A 17,648-nucleotide genomic window follows, 5' to 3' on the forward strand; every position below is an offset into this window, starting at 1 on the left:
AAGGAGCAATTTGATGGCTACAAAAATCCTTAATGAGGAAACACTGAGCTGCTGTTACTGGCATTGGTCAGGTGAAACTTTGGGACAACTAGCTACAGTTACTAGGGTTGTTTTGGACTTCATAGTTAGTCATGGACATGTTGCTTAATATCCTGCTGTTTTCCTTCTTAGCTTTTATGATGCTTGAGGATACGAAATTAATATCCAAAAGGTACCTATTTGCTACAGCACTAAGGAACAGGCTCTGAGTTCACACCATGGGACAGCACATCAATGACACCAGGTGTCTTCAAAGTTTCAATTACTAACTTCAGTAGATGAAATTGCACTGGATTTGCCTCCACTCCAATATCAACTGACAGCATGGAAAAGGTAGGAATCCTGAAGTTCACTGCCAATCTTTAGAACATCCTTTGTCTCTCTAAGGGCTTTCAAACTGTCCCATTTTTCTTTCTGTACCATCTGTAGGACCCAGAATTTTAATTGCTTGAATATAAAATGTAATTTAGAAGACATGTAAAGGCAGGAGAGCATAAGCACACTGAGTCACTTTCCTCCCTTAATGAAATTGAAGCACAATTTACATTATCTCCCTTGGTTTATACTTGAATTGCAGTGTAACATGAATGAATAAAGAGAAAAGCCTTTGATGTTAACAAAACTAGCCTAAATAATTTTTGTTTTAATCATTAGGGGTTAAAATTTATCTGGTCACATGTATTCATGATATTTGATCCAAGATTCTGTGTGTAATAAGGTGAGAGACAATGGGATTAAAAGTTTGTCTAAGGCAGGCAGAAACATAGATGTTGTTGCCTATTAAATCTCTGGACCAGTTTCAATGAGGCTCTGTACCAGTCAGTGTTAAAACTATATAGGAAATATGCTGGGGAAAGGCACAGGAATAAGCGCAGCGCTACTGCAGTCTGTGTCCTCTAATCTGTTCTTCCTGGAAAGATGTTCAACACCGGATTAAAATAGCAGTAAGGGTAGCTGTGCCTAGGAAACCATACAGTCTTCTGTTAGCTTCCTACACAATACTGAGCAGAGGAGACTTCCCCTGAAGTTTTGCATGCTGCTGCCACTTATGTAATTTCTCTCTGCGTCAGCTAGGTTTATATGGCTTTCCTAAGCATTTCAGGCTGTTTTTCACCATCAGAGAGAGTTCTGAGGATGTAGCAGAGTGGAAACACTCCTTCAGGTATGTAGCAAAGAGCCTGCTAAATTGGAGCTGTTTTTGGTGGTACTGATCCATATGGCCAGCCTGTGCTCGAGGGCTCTGGGTTCTTTTTGCCCCATAGACAGCAGGAAAAGCTGGGAAGCAACATCCTGCAGCAGCGTGGGCAGTGCTTGACTCAAGGGAAAACACACTGGGAAACTGAAACGTAATCTATTTTACTCAAATTAGAGATAATTATACTTGCAGTGTTTGACTGCAGGTATACAGCCATGTTGTGCTGCTGGCTCTGCCTTGCAAGTCAGAGGATGCTTTGTGTAAGGTGAATTTAGGGTCCTTCATGCAAATCTGAAGAGTAGCCCTTTTTAAAAGATCCCCAAGACTATTTGTTTCTTGCTTTTAAGGAAATAAGACCCAGATAAGGAAAGCTGGCTTTGTTTCCAGGTTGAGCAATACGGGGAGAAAGTAGAAAGATGGTACAGCAAAAAGACAAAAGACAGGTAGATCCGTAGGCAGAAGGGTAGGAAGAAATAAGGAGGGTGTGCTAGCAATGACAAAAGATATCCCTGCTGTCTTTGTCCTAAGGGTCTACCCATATGTTGGTAAAGAGGCTACAATGGGTAGAAAAAGGATGTAGATAAGAGAGAGAAAGAGTAGCTATGCCAAGGCCTTGTCCAGATGGAACAGGAGATGATCACAGCACAGGAGGTGTAACAGATGCAAGGTCAAGGAACAAGGTTTTGACATATTGAAAGGAGACAACATCTAGGAACTCACTGAATGTGTAGAAAAAAAGCTGGGATCAATAGCTGAATGTGACTCAGATGATATAATTATTTAGTAAATGTTTACTTTTAGTAAGTGAACAAGTACAAAATGTCAGAGGCCTTCATAAGCTCCCTTCATTGCTTAATGTCCCAAACTGTCCCTACTGTGACCTGGCTAACGGTTAACCCTGTAGTCAGAGCATGAGTTTGGTGTTATCTGTTGACTTAAGTGTTCAAGACTGATCTTCATAAGGCATGTTTACATAATTTTTATAGTACATAATAGACATTGCCCTTTTTGTTTATTCCATTTAATTTTGCTGTCACAGTCTCCCTTCCCAGCTCTCTTAAAACCTGGGAGGGGAATTGAAAAACTAGTTACTAATTGTGGAAATCCTTGCCTTAGAGAGTTAGCAGCGCTCTTAAAGTAAATGTTATTGCATTGAAAGCTATGTAAAGTCCCAGGAGACCCAGAGAGGTTTTCTCTGAAATTCTCTGCTCCAGTTTCAAGCAAAGAGTCCACTAATGTCTCAAAAGCAGGAGAGAAGGAAGAAGTGAGTGAGCTCCAGCTATTTGATGTAACATTTCTGGTGGGGGTAAACATAACAGCTCAGACTGTCAAAACCCAGTCTCTTCCATAAAGGAGCAACAAACCTACTTGCAGTTACACTGATGTGTGCAGAGCTTTTGCACAGCTGCCCTCTGATATACAGCACATAAATACATATATGAATACAGCAACTGGGTTGCTCTGAACCACTCCTGGTTTTAGTATTTTTGTCTCACCTCTGAGGTGCACAGTCCCAGTAAACTGAGAGTGTTTTGACACAGCTCCCTTGGTAGGATAGGATCTACACAGCTTTTGCAGGTAACAGATCTGGCAACGCTCATGCAAATTGTTCACCACTTTCCTCCAGGAGGCCCCAAACTCAGATGGTTTGTCTGCCAGATGCTGGCAGGCTGCTGGTTTCACACCAGCCTCTTTCTCCAGCACTGTCCCAGAGGCATCAGGTGTACCAAGAATCAGCCTTGCATGCCACAGCCTGCAGCAAACAGCAGAGACAGCCTAAGAAGCCTTCTCATTTCTGCCAGGGAGGTTTGCATTGCTGCTTGTGAGAGTTATATGTTCGATTTTCCCATGGTAAGTGCTACATTCCTGCCCTCTAGTTCGTTCAAGTATGTTGATTCTATTTCCTGAAACTGATCAGGAGTGTTTAAAAACAAAGCTTCTATATTCCCACCATAAAACCTGCCTCAGGATGGGATTTAGCTTCGCTGTTGATGAAATCCCTCTGAGGAATGTCACAATTCTGATATGGGAAACCAAGAAACAATCTGTGGAGGTCCTCTCCCCATCCCACAAAAGATAAAGATAAAAAATAAAATACCACAAGAGCAAAAGCTTAACAGTCCTCTCCTCCACAGGCACCCAGATAACCTCAACTTTGTCTTTTTAGAGACCACAAAGGATAAAATAACTTACTCTTGTGTTGAAAGCGCTATGCCAGTGGCTGTTACACTGAATAGATGCAGGACCTGGTGCATACAACTAATGTCCAACAAGATGGGTAAAAAAATACTTTAGGCTTATGCCTTCTGGAGTATGCAAAAACATATTTTAGTAGGAAGTTTGGGGTAGCCTTAATGATTGTTTCATAATCACAAGAATAATCGTTGTTTATGAACAAGGTTAGGCTGTTCCGTGATAGCATTAATCCACTGCCAGGCAACGTGCAAAACTGATTCCCCTAAAGACATCAAAAAGCCACGGTAATGATGGTGAGGGGATTCCCAGCAAGGATAGGGAGCTGGGAACCTGCAGCGCAAGCCCTTACCCCGCCCTTAACTCCCCCATCTGTGCAGCGCTTGTCTCTAGCTCTGGGTTTGGGGTTCAGGGGGCCGGCAGGTGCAGGCCGGCTGGGCTGAGGGGCACCTCTAGGGGCTGCTGTGCCGCCGTCCGTGCGGGGAGCGGGAGAAGCGGCGAAGTTGTGTGAGGCCGGAGCGGCGGCCGGGCGTCCCGCGGTGGGCACGGCTCCTTACCGATGTGCTCGATGAGGTTCCTCCAGGAGTCGGCCGTCATGGGGTGTGCGGGCGGTGCCGCGGCCGTGCCGGGGGCAGGGGTCTGCTCAGCGGCGGCGGGGACCCTGCGGAGAGGCGGAGGCGTCCTCAGAGCGGTGGCGGGACAGCGGCGGGAGAGCGGCCCCTACGCCCGCCCGCGCCCCCGCCCTCAGCACCCCCCTCACCTGCTGAGCTGTCCCGGCGAGCCCTCCTGGTCGAAGGCGCAGGCGGCGCTGAGGGCCGCGGCCAGTAGCTCCATGTCTGGTGGCGGCAGGCGGCTGCCCAGCAGCTCCGGCGGCAGCGGCAGCGGCGGTGCGGGGCTGGGGGAGCCCGGGAGGTTGCCACGGTAACGGGGGTAGGAAGGCAGCAGCCTGCACGGGAGGGAAAGGGGACTTGCAACCGCCCCCGGGGCGCCCCCGCAGCCCGCCCCCGCTCCGGCCGTCTGAGCCCCCAAGCCTCCTCAGAGTCTCTCCTCACACACCCGCTTCTCCCAAAGCGTCCCCATGGCTCTCCCCTAACATCTCTAGACAGCCTCCTCAAATCCCCTCAGAGCCTCCCCTCAGACCTTCCGTCAGGCATCCCCAGAGGCTCTCCATCCAAATCCTCTCATAGCCCCCTCAGTCTCTCCTCAAAACGTTACCAGATTTTCCCCACAGAGACCCCCTCAAGATCCCCTCAGAGCCTTCCCGCAGGCTTCCACCAACCTCTCAGTGCCCCCCTAGCTCCTTGCAGCCTCTCTCCTCCTTCCCACATTTCCTCCGAGGCTCCACGGAGTTCTGCCAAATGCCGGCGGAGCTCCCTCAGCCTTCCCCAAATCCCTCCCGAGACCCTCGAAGTCCGGTAGTTCCCAGACCCTGTTCCTCGGAGCCTTGAGAGCCCCCGCCTGACCCCTGAGTTCCCCCAGAGCTCCTCAGAGCCCTCCCTGCAGACCTTCTCAACGCCACCAAAATCTTTCCCGAGCCCCCGCAGACCCCTCAGGTGTCGTGTCCTTCCCCTCCTCCCCAAGCTCCCTTCTCAGAGCCCCCCACCCCGCTCCCGGTACTCCTGCCCGCAGAGACCTCCTCAGCCCTCCGGTTTCCCTCCAGCGCAGGTCCCTCCTCCGCCGGGAGGCTGACTCCCTCCTCCCCAAGGGCTCCGCCAAAAGGCAGCAATCCCTGCCCCAGAGGCCCCCCACCTTCACAGGCCCCCCTACCTCCATCCCCCCAAGCTCCTGCCGACGGGCTTCTTCCCTCGATGCAGGGAAGTCCTTTCCTCCACTCCCTCCCTCCCCAGCAAAGCACCCTCCCCCAGCGAGCACCCACACACCCCTTCCCACCTCATGCCACAGCCCCTCTCTTCCATGCACGGCCACCCCACACCGGGAGGGGGTCCTGCCCCGGCACTGACCTCCCGTCCCTCAGCCCCGGGGTGCAGCGCTGCCCCCCATCCCCTGCGCCTCTCTGCTTATGTGTGGATGGCGCCGGCTTTGAGGGAGGAAAGGGGGTGGCAGAGGGGGGTTCTCCTGAACTGCTTCCAGATCTGGTGCATATGGTGCATTTCTTCTCCAGGAGTGAAACCCTGAGATGGAGGAATGTAACTGGGAAACTCAGCCTAATCCCTCCTGCCGGGAAGCGCACTCCTGATTACCCCACAGGATTGGCTGCTATTCGCCTCTCCTTCTCCGGCAGGGCTTCGCACCCGCTCGGTCATTTCCCTCATCTCCCCTTTCTTAGCGTCGCTACTTCCATAAGGATATATTCCCTCGTTTAGGAAGTAAGTATCTCAGTACTCAGTAATCTATATCTGTCTTCGTTCAGGTAATTGTTTTTCTGCCTCAGGGATAAATTCTCTTGAGCTCCAGAGTACGGTTACAACCTTGCATCAGTTCAAGTGGTTCTGGACAGGCTGGGTGCAGCTCTTCACCACACGTTAGTAACCCTCAGCAAAAAAAAAAAAAAAAAAAAAAAGTCATCTGCACCACATTGCAACTGAGGAGTTAACAGAGGAAAAATGCTCTGCTATTCCTTGTGCTTGCTCTCTCCCTGTTGGATAAATTACCATGATTTTTTTCTGTATGTGATAAAGCATTTTATGCAACAACGTAAAATTCGTATGTTGGTCTGCATGTGTAAAATGGCTTCCTTTTTATTGTTTTTATATTGGTTTTGCTAAATTATGTGTCAGGTTAGCTTTTAATCAGCACATGACGATATGTCCAGAGAAACTCTTTCAGCTTATGTGAACTAGATCTAGATCTGGCACACAGGAGAGCTCAGTTGTGAAGTCATTAAGAAGCAGAATAGGAAAGAAAAACAGCTGGAAATACTGAGAGCTCAGAGAGGGCTGCGAGTGTGGTCTTTGTGCAGTTCCAGACCAGGAGGTCAGAAGAACCAGGCAACTGAAAGGAAATACCAGGGTGGGGGTAAGAGCTGGAGCATGTGTTGTACTTACAGAGGAGGATGAGAGCCTGAGAGCTGTGGCTGAGATTGTCACTGGATAGATGGTCACTGCATTATCAGACATTAAACGCTGGCCATTAGGGGTTTGAGGCAGCCAGGTGAGTGTGGGGGTGGCCAAAACCTTGTGGAAGGGATTAAGCAGCATCAACTATCTGAAGCTCATTTTTTGGTGGCTTGCTACCAGGGTAAGAATATTGTCAAGGATTTTAGAGAGTGGGTAAGCTTTTAAAAAGCTTTTTAGAAAAATTGAGCCTCTTCAATACCCTGAAATCTGGAAAATCAGATATGCTGTTTACTGTTTTCTCAAGGGTAGGACCAAGAGCAGTGAGGAGTTCTCTCCAGTATTCAAAGTGAAATCAGTATATAAGCTCTTAACTGACACTACTAGAATGAACATATATCTAAATATAACTTTTGGATGTATTAACTAAAAAAAACAAAGCCTTTCAGAAGTATGTTTTAAGAGTTTAACAGATTCCTAACCCCTCACATTGTTTAAATCTCAAGGGTTTAATCTGTTGGAAATTGAAACTTCTTAGAAAAATGTCCGGGTCATGCTCTGAAAAACATTCATAAATAGAAAGCATCTTCTTATGATCTCATAACTGGTAATTTGATCCTGCCTGTCTTCCCTTTTCTTCACTTTTTCCAACATAATTTTACTTATGGTCTGAGATGAAAACTTGAAAATATCACAGAAAGCAATAATGATAATAAACCCAGTGGAAGCTCTGAGGAGGTGAAACACCAGCTAGAAGTGAAATGCTCCTGGTGGCCATGGCAGGCCCAGTTTATGTTTCTGTGTCTCAGAGAGCTGTTACATTGCATAGCAATGACCAGTACTCTACTTTTCCTTCCTTTGCAACTGTTTCTTTCTTAATTGTAATTTGATCTTTCAAAGATGTTGTTCTTCCTTCCTTCCTTCCCAGTTTTATTCTTCTAACACAGAATATCCATAAACAAAACAAGAAATACTGAGAAATACTTTTTCTCCCAACTAAGGTGACAGAGGGTTCCCAGTACTCATGGGACTGGAACACAAAAATTATATTTAGCAAGAATGAGATATTTTTGTCCTACAAAATTTACTGGGATTTTCTATGTCTTGCTTTTCTGTTTGGGGACAAAATAGAAAGCTTTTAAAGTTTGACACAAAAACTAAAGGCAGGTAAACAAGTGATTCTGTCAGAGTGGTCTGGCGACTGGGATCTTCATGCTGGGGGTGGGGGATCCAGGTCCGAGTCAGAGATGCATTATTCCCTTGCATCCCACATGTTAGTGCCTGTTTCAGGGCAGGTCAGTCTCTTCATGGAGCTGCTCTGCTTTCTCTGTTCACTTGGGAAGGTTCTTGAACATGCTAAATGACCTATTCACCAGATACTACTTTAAGTCAGTCAATACTGAACTATTTCTATGAAGTAGAATAGCTATAAGATGCCTCCCTATTTCCACAATTGTTAGAATTTTGTATGTAGTTTAAGCTGGTATAGCTGCTCAATTCTACTTTTTTTTTTTTTATTCTACTCCCTGAGGCAAATACCTACCTCTGCTTTTATGCCAGCACTCACTCAAGCTTATCCCATTCACAGTAAGCAAGTCTGGGCAGCTAAACTCTTGGAAAATGATTATCCTTTTTTGGTAGAGCTAGATCTATGTGTGTATTGTCTTACTACGGAGTGAGCTCAAAGTGAGTGCCAACAGAGTAGAGGTGGCAGACGTGCAGATGGATGTCAAGACCATGGCAGTGCCACCTTGGATAATTTTTCACTGTTGTGAAATGGCAGGCTCAGGCCTGGAGAGGTTCCTACTCCACCTAATCTTAAACATGAGGTAGGAGTGTAGAGGAGGTGTACTTTTTTCTCTCACTGTAACAACAAGCAATTTGTTCCAGAGCCTGAAGAGTTTTTCCCCAGTTACCAAAATCAGTACAAACTCATGATGACAAACCAGTTTTCTCACCACAATTCCTTTAATTTATCCTAAAATTCCTTGTCTAGTTGTAGTGGGAAAGAAAGAATTTGGATACTAGAACAATATACATAAATGCCCCATAATAATTCTCCCACAGCACTGTAGAAGCAGCGCTGTGTGACCTCTGCTCTTGTTGGTGGTGACAGAAGCCATGCGATGCCCCAATAGACCAAATCCCAGTTCTGTCTCTGGAACTCTTAGGGTCTGCAAGCATAAAGGCATTGGAAATGATTCTTGGTGGCCATGTTCTATTGACAATGAGCATGATCATGGTTCAGTTCCCTGTGGGCAAAGGGAACTTGCATATATTCTGCAAAGAAGGGTTTGTGTTGTTGCAGACTGTTTCCAGCTTCACTGTACTGCTGCTGGAAAAGATTTGACATGCTGGCTGACCTAGTCCATGTTGTGTTAAAAATGTGATGATTTATGAGAGTTTATAATTAGTTTATCACAATTATCTCATTTAAGTTACGCTTGAGGGATGAATTCCCAATTTTGTTTTTTATTTTGAGGCACTAGTAATTTTGAAAAATGAGTAATCATTTTAATTAAGATTTATTATGTGTATTTCAAATCAAAAGCAATCCTCAGAATAAAGCCATGCAAAGAGCTTGTTTTCGAATGAAATTTAAATGCATTTTCTAAATGTTGTCTTATAGCAATTTTTAGAAATTATATCTCCTTTTCTAGAAACTAAAAAGAGAAGAGGCAGCCCAGCAGATCTTATTCAGGAAAAATCCCCCAAACTCTTCTAGTCAGTGGGAGTTTCACACCATGAAAGGCCACAAGATGAGGTAAGAAGCACTTTTTAAATCTGAGCTAACCAAATTATTGAGAAGTGTGAAGCTACTAATAGATTTGAATGTTATACCTAGTGAAGGACTTTTTCATACCTCAGTTTCATTCAGGTTCCCTCTGTTCATGTGTATATTTTAACAGTGATTTTAGTAATCGTTATGACTGGGCAGTTTCTATTCCTGATTTTTGACTTTTTAATGGTAGACAGGCAGAAATTCTCATCCCTAGTATTTTTAGATCCTAAAGCCTAGGAACATATCTGTTCTTCTGAAGCTCCTTAACCTTTCATCAAAACACCTTAGTTATATCTGTTGGGACTGGCAGCCTTACCAAGAACTAAAATATTCAGAAATTCTGTTTATGAGATCTTTATGTGCTTCTAACATTTAGATTCTCATAATCATCAGGGTTATCCTTTTACTTACTGACCATCTGCCAGAGACAAGATTTTTTAATATATTAAAAAAAAAATTATCAGACTTAATATCACTGGATCCCTGTTTCCCAATAATTTCCTATTATTGGAAAATATTATTGGATTCCTGTTATTCTCTCCTTCAAGAAACTTTGCTTTCTGTTGATAGACAAAATGACATTTTGGGATTGCAAGGGTTTTATCTCCTCTGCACTCATGAAAATCCATAGACTTATAGGCCCTTTTCCACTGTCCACAATGAACATAAATTTTAGACTTAGATTTTAGCACCTAAAATTCCTGAGCTCCTGCCCATGGAGAGAATGTGTGTTGTGCTGAGGGCTGAGAGAATTTCTGATATTGTAGCTGTAAAAGTTGCCTGGTCCAGATCTAGGCACTTTCTGTGAATAAAGACCATTTCTGTGATCAGCATGATGAGAAATCCACTTGACTGAAAAACAGAAGGAGCAAGACTGAAACATGGTGAGGAAGAGGTCTACTTCTGGACCAGAGGACTGCTATGAAGAGAGGAACTCACCCACAGCTGGATGCTTCAGAAAATGGTGAACTGGAAAAGACTGTAAAATTTGGCACTGGAGCTAGGAGGAGGGGTGGATTACTAAGATTGTATAAGGAGCCAAATGGTGAAGAGCTTGAGGACCAAAAGGACACTGAGATTTGAGCCACAGGCGGGGAAGTGAGAAGAATGTGTCTGGGAAATGGTAGCCTGAGGAAATTGTGTAGAATTACAAGTCGAGGCTGACAGAAAAAGAGTGCAACAAAGAGATTGATGGAGAACTTGGGGTTCAGGGCATGTCCAGATGAAGCAGATCAGATTGGGACACTAGAGGGCAAAGCCTAGACCTTGCACAGCAATGAAAATATAAATGGGCTGAAAAACCTGGTAAGCAGAGAATGGGTGGAATAGGTGGGCAGGCTGGGATTGGGATCTACATTGGCTATATGCTGAAGGATGCTTTATTAGAATTGTGTATGTTATTGCTTGCTATTCTGGGTGATCCTGTGAAATATGAGGTTTTGACAGTAATGACATTTTAATACCTACAGTGGCTATTTTTACTGAAAATCTATTGTTTTTTAAAATACTTCTCCCTGCAAATATGGTTTCTCTTAGACTTTGTAGGATGCAGATTGCACAAAAAGAGGGATAGAAAAAAACCCCTATTTATCTATCTCTGAAAGAACAAAAATTTGTTGTAGAGCAACAAAATTTAAAGATTTGGTCAACAGGTGTTTGCACCAGCTATTTATGACTTCACCACTTGCAAACTGAAGCACCACTGGCAGCATAAAGAGGCGGTAACGTTAGGAAATGTATTTCATAAGCAGAATGAAACTTGCTCAAATCAAGTCCTTTTGCAATCCCGGTCCCAGACTCTCCAGAGGCTTTTCCTGCTCTTCTGGTTAAATCAGGCTATAAAAGCAGTGCCCTCTGCTGCCCAGGACCGAGAGTGCTGGGCTAAGGGATGCTAACCCAAACTCACATGAGCACCCTTTACAGTGCTGTGCTACTTCACATGTATACTGCTTCTCTCTAATATACGTGTTTGCAGGAATTCAAACGAGCTAGATTCCCTCTTGCTGCCAGAGGTGATTATTTGTATTCATTGTTGTAGTACTTCCATTCTTTGAGCTCAGATCAAATGTGATCAAAGGGTTTTTAGATGGTCCTTGCTTATCTGAATCGGAGGTTTCATAAGCAGCATAAAGAAATAGTTTGCTCTGCACTGGTAGACCAATGGCCTCTATGAACTTTGCAAAGTGAAATTTCACGCCATGTTTCTCTTCCAATGTACCTTCTGCGACAGCTTTCGATGATCTCTGCACAATGGCTGCCACACCAGATCTGAAAGGCCTGATCTCAGCATGAAAGACCATCTTTTTGAGTTCAGCTCCTTCCAGGGCTTTGGCTCTGGTTACTCTGGGAAGCAGAAGTTGTGCTAGAACCTCAGCTCTGATATGGTCAGGACAAATCAGCTGAGTTGGTGGGAAGTGGCTTGTCATTGTAGGGGTTTGGATCTTTGTACAATGGGCAAGAGTGAGAGGAAGCTATGGAATGTTGTGGAAGGCTCTAGAGTGCTTAGGGGGAGCTGGAGATCACATAAGAGAAAGGTAATGGGGAAAAAATATAATTTGAGCATAGTTAGGCATAAAAACTCTCAGGAAGTACCTTACGGATGGCCTATGCCCATCCAGAGTTTGGAACACCAGCAATAATATTTGAGGACTTATGTTCAGACATCAATGTTCTGAGATTAGTGGATTACTCTACTATTCTCAAGGTTTTGAAAGACATGTAAATTCAAATCAAAATCCCATCTGAGTACAATGCAGATGACAATTCTTTTTCCTGAGCTCTTTACTATGTTCCCCAGTTGTGTTTACTTCCTGCCCTGAATTATATAGCACGGCTATATGTGAAATGACATCCTTGCCTGTGAAGAACCCATTTGTGTCAGACTTGCTGACTATCTTCATGCAAGGAGAAAGGATTGTGACTGCCCAGCCCTAGTATTGATATGGTTGCTGTAGGATGCTCCTGAATGTGAAGAGATGCAGCACTGCTGGCCCTCAGGGCTGTGGTGATCTGCTCCTGAGAATGTCATGGATCTTCCCAGTCCTGGTCAGAGGTGCCTGTACTGTCTCTTCTGCAGAACTGCTAGCTTCTGCTTTCAGAAGAATGGTTAGCTGACAGGCACCAGATGTATTCTTTTGAGGGGAAATTAAATATATTTCTTGAGACCAACAATATTTTAAATGTATTATCTGCATAATGGCCATTTTTTTCCAAATAGAAGTGAGATACTATTGATTACTACAAATAATGGCATTTTTTAGGCTCTTGCATGCTTTCCCAATGCAGTTTTCTAGTGGTTCTCTTATAAATTACAACTGATCTTTTGGAGAAGGAAAGAGGACATGGGTTGAATTGGAGCTGGAACTATGGTCTCATTCTCTGTTAAATCTCCATGCCCAATTTCCAGAGATGCCACTCAGCAGGACTGCCTGCTTTTAGCAGACACATGACTTCGAACCTGTACTGACCTGCCAGGCCCTGTGCACAGCAGCATGATACAAGTTGATACGAGCAACTCCTAGCACAGGCTCATTGTTTCCAGCTCCAGGGAGAATCAGAAATTGCACATTTCAGAACTGCCTAAGTGCCAGTGTCGGGATGTCAGACTGACAGTGATGATTATGCCTCAAGGAAACGAAGACAGATAGGTTTGACATTGCAGCAGACTGTGGCTGTCTAGTTTCATATGCTCAGTTTACGGCCAAGGGGCAATCAATTTTGGCCAAGGCAATTAATTTATTTAAATCAAACTTGACATTTGGATGAAATTGTTCTGTTGGAGTCTTATCCACAAGGAAAGGTGCCTGGGAAAGCACACTGTATTACCCCAACACAGCTGGTCTCAGTAATTAGGACCAGATGGTGCAGCAGGATGCATGCACCCTTAGAGGACAAGTGCTTACTGCTTCCAGCTTGAATCTACGATAGAAGGAGGGACTATCTCATAGCTGTACACACAGGAGGTGAGTAGTTGGAGAACGAGTTTGGGAGAAAACCTCAGTTAGATTTGAAAATACAGGGATAGGTAGCTGCTCCTTTCTCTGCCTTGCTGCAGTGGCAAGAGAGCAGGAGTGAGGGCAGATTTATGGGATGTATGTACATTTCTGAGTTACGGGACCAGGGTCTTCTGCTAGACCTTTGTTGTTGAGGGATGTAGGCCAAAAAGGACTACACTGAAAGTCTCTGTTGCTTATCAGCTCTTTAAAGTAAAAAGCAAACAAAAAGTCTGGATATTTTAGAAAAAATATTTGTAGCTACTTCTTCAGCTATAAAATCCTGTTTTCCATGCAGGATTGTGTAACAGGCTTCAGAAGAGGTCTCTGTGAAGGCCAGGAATGGGATTACCCTGATGCTGGGATGTTCCATAACAAAGTGCTCACAGGCTCTCCTTATTCTCAAGAAACAGCTTAAGGCAGTCTGCCCAATTTGCTAAAACTGCTGGGTGATCCTGCATCACATTCCCCTTTTTTCCATCTTCCCTACTGTCTTCTTGTTCTCCCTTTTTTCTTCACTGTCGTTCCCAAACCCACACTGATAAGACCCTTTTCCCACTATGCTAATACTCTGCTGTATAAGCCATTAAGACTGAAAGCAGCACCACAAGTCAAGGTGAGAAGGCATGGATCAGAGCTACAGCTTACTCCAGCTGTCCTTCCCAAAAGAAGCATTCTCACTGTGACACCACTGACTAGTTTTCAGGAAAGGCATGGGGAATACCCTGCATGGGAACCTCCTTACCTTTGGATCAATAATTCATCTAATGTTGTTGGATCAGAGTTTGCTGGAGATGGTGAACCTGTATCTGATAAAACATTCAGAGGCTCTTTGATGGGCTCATAGTTTTTGAGTGAACCTGTGTTATAAGAGAAAGCCAAGAGGGTGTTAAAACAGTAATTTTCCTAATTTACCTTTACTGTATATAGTGGTTTGCTAACACCAAAGGCAACAGGAAAACCACAAAACATAAAGGTGGTTACATTTTAGCTTTGATTTTCAAACAAGATCGAAGTGTCATCCGCTTGTGTAATGCAAATGCAGCTGAGAAAAGGTGAAGTTGGATTTAGGTTATCAGTTCTTATGTATGGGAGTAACATTCTCACCACTGCAGGCTGGGTCCCAACATGAGTGATTTTCAGTGCAATTATTTAGGCAGAAAATGTTCAGCTATGTGTGCCTGTTCATGCCAATATTTGGTTTGCCAAATCAATGCTTCATTACTGTTCTGCTTTATTGCATCTGCATTCTGAAGATGTTCAGTTTACTAGATAAATCAAGGCTAGATTTGGTGAGAGAGGAGCTTTACTTTTAATTGCTTCTCCAATTCCCCTCAGATGAACTACTGGTCCTTTCACAGGGAGTCAAAGTTGCATTAAGTCCAAGGCTCTACTGCAATAGTTGGTAGGAGAGGATGCATCTCACTTTTCAAATGAAATCTCCCATTGTTTGGGGCTTGTTGATAAATGGCCTTGCTGGTTTTTTATTAGAAATATTTTGGTCTGTCATAATTCTGTTTGTCTTTCACACTGGTGACAGCACAGTCAGGTCAGTGCTCTGCCTGATGCACCTTTTTAATCAATTTTCAGAGGTAGGGGATGACATTCAGAGTTTTAAGACTTCCTAAAATAGAGCCAAGGCCTTATGAAACAGTAGTTTGAGTTATTCACTTTGGATAGTTTAAACACTTTGTCCTTCTGTCACAGAAGATTGCTTAAAAAACCAAAAACAACCCAACAGCTTTTTTCCAGTTAAAGAAAAGCATCTATTATGTTTCACAGCTTCTAGGCTATGAGCCGAAGTTGGGCTGGTGCAAAGGGTACCGATATGGAAGCCTTTCCTCAGCTGGATTTAGATAATTTTAAATTGTTTTTCTGTGATCTCATTTCTTGAGTCTTTATTTTTCTCATTTTGTATCCTACTCTGTCTTTCCTGTCTCTTCTTGTCATCTTGCCTTCCCCTCTCCTCCCCTCCAGTTGTTCCCTAAGCAAAATGAGAACAGGTTAACATTTGAGCTTGAGTCACATTCTTGGATAGCTGCTGTCCAAATGGGTTGGAAGGCAATATAAAATAGCTCACCCATCCCTTGCTTCCATGCATGTCAGCAAATGCTGTCAGAAGTACAAATGAGGCTGGTTGAGAAGCACCCACTGTCTAGTTTCTGGGAGACGGAATGGATTCAGGGAAGTAAAGAGAGAGAGCAGAAATGCTGCTTACACAATCCTAGCTGAATTTAAAGGCTGTAGTTCTGAGGAGGACTTGCTACAGTTACCTCAGAGAAAGAACTATTGCTCCTAGTCCAGGTCTTGCTGTACAGACTGGAGAAGAGACACGTTCCCCAGTGTGGCCTGCTGAACAATTGCAGGCATGGAAGGAAAAGCCCTGCTTGGAACCAGTCCTGTTTCAGAAGTGGTAATACAGGGAGGAGAGTGGCAGAGAAGCACAGGTCAGTGTTGTGGAATGCTCTAATGAGTTGCTAAGAGAGAAGCCATTCTCTTAACTTGTCCTTCCTCAATGACACTTGCCAAGACATAAGGGATGCTCTCCTCTGCCAACATCCTGATGCCATGATGCTGCAGGTCTATGAAGAAGGTGAGTCCTTCTGTGCTGCTGCTGCTGCACTGCCAGCTGCAGATCGCAGGGGACAGTGTGGGGACATTGTGACACCCGGAAACAGGAGGGAGGCTGGGTCTGTGCTATGCTGCCTCTGCAGCAGTGCTCTGGGAAACGAGGAGAGGATGGCTCTGCTTTGGTCCTGTCTTCACCCACAGGGTGGAGGGCAGCTCTGCTCTGGCATAGACAACACTCAGTTTATCCACAAACTTCAATGCAACAGTAGCAGAATATTAAACAGGATCTCTTTGCTGCTGTCTGCTTGGAAACTTGGAGAAAGGAGGGAATTTTCCTTCTGTCCATGCCACAGGGTTGAATGGACCTTTATACTGAAATAGCATGGCTCCCTTGGTGAGGCAGGCAGGACACACCTATTTTCTTGGGGATATTTCCCACACCCCTGTTATTTGGGTAGTGGGTAGTGGGGGATGTCTGTTCTTTTTTTTTTTTTTTTTTTTTTAGGAACTTGATCTACTTTCAGGAGCTGAAGAGGGGGCTTTTTTCAGTGTTTGCACAGCAGTGGAACATAAGCAGTGGTGTATCTTCTTGATTCATACAGCTATCCAAAGTTCATAGTTCAGAGCATTGATTCTGTTAGATTGTAACCTGAAAATAGGATAAGGTAACTTTGCTGTGAAGGAGTTTAAAAATTCAGTTTCTCGAAGTATCTGGGAGATGGAAGAAAAGGGCATTTTCTCTGTTCCCAGTTCCAGGTCTCTCTCATTTCAGACTTAGATTAAGACCACTTCAATTTTCTTCATGCAGCCCTGTTTCCAGTGCTTCTCAGTGTGTTGCAGTAGCTCATTTCCTGGCACTCTCTTCATTTCTCCTATATTTCCCTTGCTTCTTTCACAGACAAGGTTCCAGCTCTGGCACCTGAAAGATGCCTGGTTCCAGCCTAGCCTTGCAGTAATGCTCTGGACTATTCATACTCAAGGAAAGTCAACTCATTCTTTTTCTACCAAAGTCACAGCTGAGTGCATGTATTTTATGGATGGTGCTCCTGTTATTTCAGGTTCCTTGTTTAAAGGGAGCCTAGGTGTTTCTCACAGCTTCTTCAGTGCAAAGTAGCAGTAGCTGCACTTTCACAAAGACTTGTTCATCCCTCTGAAGGAGCCATTGAAATTTCCTCTGGTTTTGCTGACTGTTTTCTGTACTTTTGGATATATCATTTCTGTATGCTAAAGAAGCCCCTGCTTCATTGACAGCTTCATGTCTTTCTCTAAGTTATTTTTCTCTTACAGAGCAGAGGAGTGGCAGTGCAGAGTCCCACATATGTTTAGATTCTCTAATGATTTCTTTAAAAATCCAACCATTTTACATTTCCAAGCTGAAGAAAGAAGGATAGCACTCTTCTGCCTGCTGTGCTGTAGGGCAGGGGTGTTCTGTTATGTTCTGACTGGTGAGCTGCTTTCTGTCTTGCTGTCCTTCTGTTCTAATGACTTCTCTAGTTCCTAATCTCACTGGAAAAAGAAACAATGCTGTTTGGGTCAGTACTCACCTGTAGCATGCTGCATGTGAGTTGTCTCTCTTGAAGTCTTTCTTTTCCCTCTTTTTGGAAGCCTCATGGATCGGTAGTACCTGGAATTTCTTTGAATAGCAATGTACTGTGTGTGCAAGTCCCCCTCGTGCGTCACTGGGTTAGCAGCTGCTGACTCTTCCTCACCTTCAGAGACCGAACCTGACTCTCTCAGCATATGCTGAGAATGGCCTTGCCAGAGCCCACCAGTGGGGAGCCTGTGGGTGGCTTCTCTCCCAGGCTCATCCATGGCTTCCAGAACTTGTCTCTATGGCAACTGAGACGATGGATCAGCAGCAG

The 17,648-nt window shown here is 44.4% G+C and overlaps 2 protein-coding genes across 8 annotated transcripts in view; one reads left to right on the plus strand and one right to left on the minus strand.

Annotated features, from left to right (window-relative positions):
• NGEF (neuronal guanine nucleotide exchange factor) overlaps positions 1-17,598 on the minus strand; it is a 37,012-nt gene extending 19,414 nt beyond the window's left edge. Inside the window, exons 1-4 of the mRNA XM_021544366.4 lie at positions 17,331-17,598; positions 13,961-14,075; positions 4,188-4,373; positions 3,985-4,088 (exon numbers count right to left, since the gene is read on the minus strand). Coding sequence (XP_021400041.2) covers positions 3,985-4,088; positions 4,188-4,373; positions 13,961-14,075; positions 17,331-17,598 — 673 coding nt within the window. The remainder of the gene's footprint in view (positions 1-3,984; positions 4,089-4,187; positions 4,374-13,960; positions 14,076-17,330) is intronic.
• NEU2 (neuraminidase 2) overlaps positions 5,615-17,648 on the plus strand; it is a 36,130-nt gene continuing 24,096 nt past the window's right edge. For 4 of the 7 annotated variants that reach the window (XM_077785629.2, XM_021544375.4, XM_085587048.1 and 1 more), the window contains exon 1: positions 5,919-9,205. Coding sequence is in view for 4 of the 7 variants with exons in the window: in XM_085587048.1 (XP_085443174.1) it covers positions 9,186-9,205 (20 nt within the window). In the remaining 3 variants the exon portion in view is untranslated. Of the gene's footprint in view, positions 5,755-5,918; positions 9,206-17,648 lie in introns of those variants that run through there. The other 3 variants (XM_085587047.1, XM_021544374.2, XM_085587051.1) reach the window with 2 other exon arrangements.

This window comes from Lonchura striata, chromosome 9 (assembly GCF_050655825.1).
Source record: "Lonchura striata isolate lonStrDom1 chromosome 9, ASM5065582v1, whole genome shotgun sequence".
Lineage (NCBI taxonomy): Eukaryota > Metazoa > Chordata > Aves > Passeriformes > Estrildidae > Lonchura > Lonchura striata.